Below are 8,596 nucleotides of genomic sequence, written 5' to 3' on the forward strand. Positions count from 1 at the left end.
TGTTGCAATAATGTCTTAATCAGTAGTAGCAAGTTAAGAATAGAGTACACTGATAGATTTTAATCAAAGAAAAAAATAAAATGTAAACATATTCTTTTGAAGTTAATACTTCCCCAGTCTAGAACGGGGCCTTGCACATAGGGTACTTTGTAAATATTTGTTAATGGATGGCAGGCTATCTCCCTTTCTCTTTTAAAGGAAAACCCTTAATTAGGTTGCACCTTGTATTCCCTGTAGCACAGTTTCCACTACCAAAGATGTTCCTGGCTCATGATACATGACCTGCCAAAAAGTAGCATTGAGATGTCTTAAACATTAACATTTATATTTTAATGAAAATATTATTTTCAGAGAAGGTTTTTTTCATTTTGTTAATAATTTTTTAAGTGTCAAGAGATGAACACATTCAGATTATGATTTCACATTTATAATAATACATACATTCCTAAAAAAAGAATCTGTATGGAGCCCATGAAATATGGCAGTGGTTATCTCTGAGGACTGGTTTTATAGATGGCTTTATCTATATTTCATTTTTGTTTGAAAATTAACATAGGTTATATTTGTTATTATAAGAAGGTAGGAGAAAAAGGATCACTTGCCCAAAAATACAGAAAAATGACAGACACAAAATTAAACTTGTGGCCTTTTCTAGAACTTGAGTGTTATGTGTATGTCTACATGACTTGTGGGTGAAACCTTCCTTTCAAAGTTATTGCACCAAAGTTTTGAATTTAGATTTTTGTTTGTTTCTGGTTATTCTGTAGATACATGTGAATTAGAGGATGGCCTGGAATTTTTAGATGATTACAAAAGAGCCTGAGAAGTTTTTGGGATAGTATTAGTTCTTGATCATTATAAACAACTTTGTTGAGCGACTTGCCACCATTTAAAGTCCCTGTGTTCTTTAGAATTTACACATAATTAAGTGACTTTTTAAACTACCACCTAATATTGGAGATACAATAAAAAATATGGTAGCAGCAGTATTCTTTCATCTAATACAAATAGGAGGGCTTATTCAAATTTAGATAACACTCGGTCAGTCAGAGTGTATTTAAAATAATTCTTTGGCAGAACGCCCAGATGCACTGTAGACGCAGTGGCAGGGTCCCCAGTGCTCCATGCTTGGCCATCAGCAAACAGGTTAAGCTTGCTTTGGGAGCATTTTATAGGGATTTAAAAGGTACCTTGTTGAAACATGATGTTCTTCTTTACTCTATAGATACTTTAACATTAGTGAAATTTATGGAGAAAAATAGATGAGAGTTTAACCACTGGGGAGTTTTGTTGTTGTTATGTGCCATCGAGTTGGCCCCGATGCATAGCGACCCCTCCTTGGGTTGCTGAGGCAGTATCACTATGGGAGTAGATTGTCCAACCTTCCTTCTGAGGAGTGGCTGGTGTGTTTGAACTGCCAGCCTTCTGGTTAGCAGTCAAGTGCCTTAGGCACTATGCTACCAGAGAGTTTTAGCAGTTTCAGTTAAACAGCTGTACCTTTAAATTTTAATTTTGAATCAGTGTCTGAGCACTCAGCTTTATTTTTCTAGTGAGGTGACGAGCTTTTGTATTTCCGAGCTGTGTGTTACAGCTGGGAATATTGCATCGTGTAGGTGTAATGTGCAGACACGTTCTCTGTGCCAGTTGGTGTACTTTGAGAAACCTAACTGAAGAAATCTATCATGATACAAATATGTGGAATAAGCATACATACAAGTGTATTTTTTCTTACTAAAAAAAGTCCTAGATTTTATCCCCTGCTTTATCACTCAACTGCAGGAGTCATGTTAATCTTTCTGAGAATGGATCTTGTCTTGTTTGTTTTGCCCTTATAGAAACGTCCTGTCAGAGTATAATTTATTTTCGATGAATTGGGCTTCAGCTTTTTTTTTTTATTATTGTTATTTTTAAATAAAGTATTTGATCTTGAAGAGCTCTTCATGTTTCTGTAACTTAGAGTCTAGTTTTGTAGCTATGAACAATTCTCAGTTTTAGGTCTTTTACACAGCTTAGTGTTTCTTTTGTGTGTAAGAGTGGTTCTTTCTGGGAAGGCCAAGGTCATCAGAGGCAGGGTGTAATGCTTGGCCTTCTGTCAGTAAAGTCTGTCCATGGGGTTTGCATGGCTTTTCAGAAGCAGCAGAAACTTTGAAGATGATAATAAATAACCCTTTCTTGTGAAACTTATGTTACTTGACATTTTCTGATCTTCACAGTAACTTACAAAGTTAAGTTGTTATCACATTTTACAAATGATGGATGGATCCAGGGCTCAGAAAAGATAAATAGCTTATCCTAGATCACACAGCTAGTAGATTGTGAATCAATAGTTCAATCTTGTTCTATCTGCAAAGACTGTATACTACCAGCCACACCAGACTAGATCAAAGTCAGCTTTCTTGAAATTGCCTTTAAGAGGTGGTTGTAAGTAGGTGGTGCTCTGGCCTTGCATGATTTTGTTTGTTTGTTTTCTATGTTGTATTTACTTATCCTTAGGAACCCTGGATGGTGAGTTACTGGGTTTAATTACAGATGTGACTAATAAGAATATGTTGCTTCTGTGATGTACATCCGAGAGTACATCTTCTAGCTGAAGTTTTTGGTACAATTTTCTTGTACTTTACATTTTAATAATGTATATGGCTTTGTGCCTAATGTATTTGTAATTATTGGCATAGGGGTTCCATTTATAACTTGTTACTGTTTAACTCATCCCTCCCAGCACATTTTCTAACCTTTTAATTTTACAGTCTATGCACTTTAAATTCTCTTGCTGGTGTTAGTGATGTCAGGTCTGGGATCTACTCTTAATATTGTCTGTAGGTTGTTGATCACCATCAGCCCTCATTATTTTAAATGAATACCCACCCACCTAATACTTTGTAACCACATGTTTCTAGAGCTTCTCTCAAGATAACATCTTGTGGCTTCTCCCCTTTTCTTTTTCTTTACTTTACTCTTACATGTTTTATATCTAAAACCTGGAAAATGAGGGAAAACACCTATAAAAAAAGAGACTCTCTGGGTTTGTGAAATTCAGAAGATCTGGAAATTAGTTGCTCCTGAACCTGAAACTTCCACTCTGTATTTGACATATGTTAGTTTGTAAATATGAAGTCCCACTAATTACATTTACAGCTTACAGAAAAACTACCTGCTATATCTTGTTAACTCTGAGGGAAAAAATTAGAGAACTATGTACGTGTATCTATTAAAAAAAAAAAAAGCAACCCAGAGCATAGTGTGGTGTAAATTCACTCTCCCCTTTCTCTGGTTACTTAACTAATCAGCTCTCTCCAGACCTTTTTCTGTTGAGACAATAAATCAATCCATTTTCCTGTCACTGTGATACTTATCCTGGATTCAGGTATGCCAAGTTTAGAGGAAACTATATGGAGTGTCTCATTTTATAAAGCAATTAATTGTGGTTGCTCTTTTTTCTCCTTTCATTAGAAAGACAAAAATGAACTAAAATTGTGTGATGTTTTACAGAATTGCTGTTTACTTATCAGGTTATTATTGCCTTTCAATTGATTAGAAGTGTTGTTATAATCTTAAGAATTTTACTGGTTAAAGCTGAATGTATTTTCAGTTGGAGTGACTCAGTAGTTTTTTATAATGGCAAACTAGTAGTCTTTATATTCTGTTATATGGTAAACTTTGAAAAAACCCATCTTTTCCATAAAATGAACCTCAGATATCTCCATCAGGAAACGTGGGCTCATCCATGAAAACTACAAAATAAATGAATGACGGTGGTATAGAATGACAGGCTGAGAAGCCACACAACCAGTCACTTCAACTCCTTCATTGTGCACATGAACAAACTGAGGCCCAGGATTACGTAGCAGCTAAATAACAGTGCCTGGAATTGAAAATGCTTCTTCTATCTCCTACTTTGATGCTGTTTCTCCAGGGTCCTTGTGGTAGTTAAGATCCAGGGTCCTTGTGGTAGTTAAGATTGGGTGTCAGCTTGGCTGGGCCTGGTTGAATGGCTGGGCAGCTGGTGGCAGTTATTCCCCATGATGAGACTGGCAGTCAACTCCATGGTGGGATCTACTACAAGCAGCTGAGTAGCTGCTTTAGGGATGTGATCTGCTTCCCATTTATAAGAAGCAGCTTTGGAAATGGTTTGTAGCCTTTTGGCACGCTTGACCCCTGAATGTAGCCTAGTCATTGTTCAACAGCCTGCCATACCCTGCCAATCTTGGGACTTCATCTGGATTTGAATTAGTGGCCTGCCATGTTGTTTGGTAACATCAGGACTGTACCTTTGTACTTGTCAACCTTGGGTTTGTCAGCCTGAGCAGCTAACAGCTGTCTGAGTGAAAAAAAAGCCTCCAGCTTCAGTGGGCTGGGAGCAGGAGGCAGAGCTGAAGCCCAAGGTTAAGGGGCTTTCACCCAGCCCCTAGAGCCTGGCACTTTGAACTAGAACTTAAAGCCTCCAGAATTGTAAGAGAATAAATGCCTGTTTGTTCAAGCCATTCCTTTTGGGGTATATTCTTGTCAGAGCAGCACTAGATAACCAGAACAGTCCTGCTTAAGTGCTTATGAATAACAAAGAATTATCCCTCTCCCTAATAATCTGACTAAAGTAGCATTGGGGCAAGTGTTTAAAAATAACAATTCTTTGAAAACCAAATCAAACCCACCACTGAGCGAATTCTAATTCGTGATGACCCTATAGGACAGAGTAGAACTGCCCCATAGGGTTTCCAAGACTGTAAATCTTTGTGAAAGCAGACTATCTTATATTCCTCCTATGGAGCAGCTGATGGGTTTGAACCATTGACCTCTGGGTTAGCAACTGAATGCTTTAAACACTATACCACCATAGCGCCCATCATTCCTGAAGAAGTTATTAATATTGTTTCTTAAAAGTTATCTTTAATAGGATTTGAGTTATCTCAGTGATACAAAATTGTGGAATGTATATGAGTCTCTACCACCATAAGGATTCATCTCAAGAAAAGTTACATGCTCTAAGAAATAATGAACTTTGGTTCCTCAGTTGCTAAAGCTGAATATAGTTCTTCCTGGGCTTCGTTGTGTCAAGGTCTTGAGGCAGTATCCCTCCTGCTTTTTAACCTTGGTAGGATTTAAGGGTTTGCTTTAAATCTTTACTACCTTTGGAGAGAAGTAACAGGATTTAGTAGAAGGCTGAATAAGAGTGGCCATTTAAGACACAACTATTGCTTTCTCCTGTGCAGAGCAAAGAGGAGTGAAGAAAATCAAAGATACAATGAAATAATTAGTCCAGAGGACTGATGAACCATGTGAACCTCAGCCTCCATGACTCTTAGACCCAGAGATGGTGCCTCGCTACCCCTGCCTACTGCTCTGAATGGATTACATTAGAAAGTCCTGGATAGAGTGGGGAAAAATGTGGAACAAAACCCAAAATCATAGAAAAGACCAGGCTCACTGGTCAGATAGAGACTTGTAGAACCCCAGGACTGTCGCTCTTGGTCCCCTTTGGACCTGGAACCGAACTCACTTCCATAGCTCAATTTCCATTCAAACAATAGGTCTACAAGGTGAACAATAACTCCAGGAAGGTATACACTCCTGAGAACAATCAACCATTCCAGATCAAAATTAAGAAGGTAGGAAAGGTTAGGAGAGAAGATAGAATGTAAATAAGAAACACAGGGAGGAAGAGGTAGGGGTGATGTTACATTGAGGGGATGACAATCAATGATGCGAAACAGAATGTGTGTCAATTGCTGAGTGGAACACTGATTTGCTCTGTGAAATAACAATAAAAAGTTTGGAAAAAAAAAAAAAAGCTGAGTAATTGCAATCATGGGCTCTGGAGTTCACTCCCTGGCTGAATGGTCATGGGGAAGTTATTTTACTTCAGTAAGCCTCAGTTTCCTCATTTGTACAGTAAGGCGTTATGTGGAGTCTTAACATGTTAAGAGCATTCAGTACACATTGGCAGTGGCTGCTTGTTTGCTGCTGCTGTTGTTACTGTCCTTCACTAACTGAAATTTCCAAACCTTCTTTGAGAAGGACAAGTAAGGAGTCCAAACTCCATTCCTGAATCTTAATGGAAGGACAGAAAAGAACATTTCACTTGACAGAAATGATGAAAATGACAGCATTTTTGCTGTTAGGTGACTTTGGTGTACTTGGGTTTGTTTGTTTATTTCCTACCTCCTTATACCAGTGTATCAAATCTGGTAATAGGAATGTCACAAATGTGAATTTTTATGGTGATTTCCAGAGGGGAGAGAAGTGAAGACTCAACCACAGAATTCAGCACTAGAAAGGTGAAGGGACCCAAGTGAGACAGCTGCCCCAGTGCATGTTTGGGCTTTCTCTTTGCAAAGCAGTGTTAACTTGTCTTTCATGCGTTGGTATTAAGTGGAGTTCGGAAGGAGAAAGCCAATTCATAAGGCAGCTGCTAGGGAAGAAGGAAATGGTTAATAAAGTTTTGTAGCTGTTTGGACTAGTTAATTGTTGAGTTATATCATCAAGTACTATCCTTTCTGCTGACTCTGGAAGGGGAGGCTGGAGTTGCACCGCATGCCTGTCGTGTATGCACTTGTCTCTAGCCTGCATCTGTTCATGGGCTAAACATGACAATTCACTTAAAACTATTACCTGGAGAATTTTCATAAGTGTTATAGAAAACATGACAGTGATACACATAGCACATATTTTTACTGTCCTTGACAGTGGGGTCCAGAAGCTACACTTGCCTGCACATCTATTTATCAGGTCCTGAGGTATTGATTTTGTTGATTTCTATCAGGCACAGTGTTTGAGTACTGGAGCGCTGGGAAGCCACACTAGCCTACTCATTGCAGGTAATTTGGAACCATATTTTCAAAGATACTCACATGAGGAAAATCCAGGATCTGTAAAGAAGAATCATGTTGAATGTTTCTGAATAACAATATAATTTATAATAAAAAATTTAACTTTTTAAAAATTTTTCATCATTGCATTCTGAAGCCAGATTTGGAATATCCCTATGTATGCCTTCTATGCTCATTTCATTTTTGGCTTCTTTACCAATTTTCAGCACTCAATTACTTTTTCATTGAATTAAATGCTTTAAGTCTAATATCACTTAGTTAATGATCCTTTTAACTTTATGTTCCAGGGACATCAGTATGAACAACATTACTCAGTTGCCAGAAGATGCATTTAAGAATTTTCCTTTTCTAGAAGAGCTGTAAGTATTACTTTGAGAATTTATTTTTGCTGTTGTCTTTGGAAGCTCCTACAAGGCAGAGTGTGGTGTTTGTTGTATGTGGACATTCAGAAATATGCTTTGTGCAGAAGAAATTATGGTTTTTTTTTGGGGTGGGGGAGAGAGTGGATCTTGGTGTATTTTTTAAGCAGTGTAATTACTGAAGCTATTTTTGAAAGCCAGATCTAAAAAAAAAAAAAAAAAATGCTGCTTCCATAGGACTTTTCTGTTACAATATCTTAACTATGAATGCTGCAGTGACACAAGGTAATTACAGTGTTATCCTCAGATAACAAGGCTACTATGTAATTACCATTCTTGCCAAAGGAGTTGCTATATGGGTAACAGTGATACCAAAAAATACAAGGTGTTTCAGGGTTGAGATGCAGCAGACAATGTTTATAGTTAGCAGAAAGCTGAGTGTGGCTTGAGGGTACCCATTGGACATTTGTAAGTGACCCTCGGGGATAAGATGAAGACATAGAACATCATCCAGGTCCCTAAAAACACTCTTATCTTTAAGAATCCTTCAGAAACTTGTAGTTGCCTCTCCTATTTCCAATTTCTAGGAAGATGAGTGGGGCTAAGGAGAGGGGAGTAATGAATGACAAAAGAATTGTGAAGAGGCTCTGTCTTTGAAATAGGTCTGCTGCTGTTGTTGTTATGTGCCCTGGAGTCGACCAGACTCATAAGGACCCCTCCTTGGGTTTCCAAGACAGTATCACTACGGAAGTAGATTGCCCCATCTTCCTTCCGAGGAGTGGCTGGTGGGTTTGAACCGCCAGCCCTCTGGTTAGCAGTCCAGTGCCTTAGGCACTATGCTACCAGAGCTCCCACAGGTCTGATAGTTGGATTGTTTTGGGAAATTCATGGGTTTGGATAGACTAACAGTTTACATGTGGTAAAATTTTCCACATTATTTTAACCTCCATTCTGATTTGTTCTGCATACTTTTTAAAAATACCTAATGGATATTGTCACATTTAAGTTTTAAAGGAATTGGGAACTATCCCAATTGGAAATTGGGAGTATAATTGTATTTTAAATTCAGGTTTCTAAAAGCAAAATCAGACTTGAATCAAGTTAAATACAAATTTTTAAAGACCAAGCTAATGGATTATGTAATATGTAGAGGTAAGAAGTTGGGAGACAATTTGATACTAAGAACCTCAAAGCCCTGAAGGAATCTAAATTCATATTACAGATTGTGTCATATAGCTAGCTGTTAAGTATTAGATTCAAGTCCTGTGAATGCACCTATCTTAGCTCAGCCCCTCGCCCAGAATGGGGAACAGGATTTAAATATAGGACATACTCATTATACTACCTGCTTCTGATAGGATATTGAAATCACAGTTAAGGATTTAACAAAATTAAGGAGAGTATTTTACTTCC

General features: G+C 37.9%; 1 protein-coding gene across 1 annotated transcript in view; it reads left to right on the top strand.

Moving 5' to 3' along the window:
• The window catches only part of LGR4 (leucine rich repeat containing G protein-coupled receptor 4), a 159,274-nt gene that overhangs the window by 88,072 nt on the left and 62,606 nt on the right, over positions 1 to 8,596 (top strand). Inside the window, exon 2 of the mRNA XM_007951958.2 lies at positions 7,112 to 7,183. Within this exon, the coding sequence (XP_007950149.1) occupies positions 7,112 to 7,183 (72 nt within the window). The remainder of the gene's footprint in view (positions 1 to 7,111; positions 7,184 to 8,596) is intronic.

This window comes from Orycteropus afer, unplaced genomic scaffold (assembly GCF_000298275.1).
Source record: "Orycteropus afer afer isolate SDZICR_OR568_19922 unplaced genomic scaffold, OryAfe1.0 scaffold00321, whole genome shotgun sequence".
NCBI lineage: Eukaryota > Metazoa > Chordata > Mammalia > Tubulidentata > Orycteropodidae > Orycteropus > Orycteropus afer.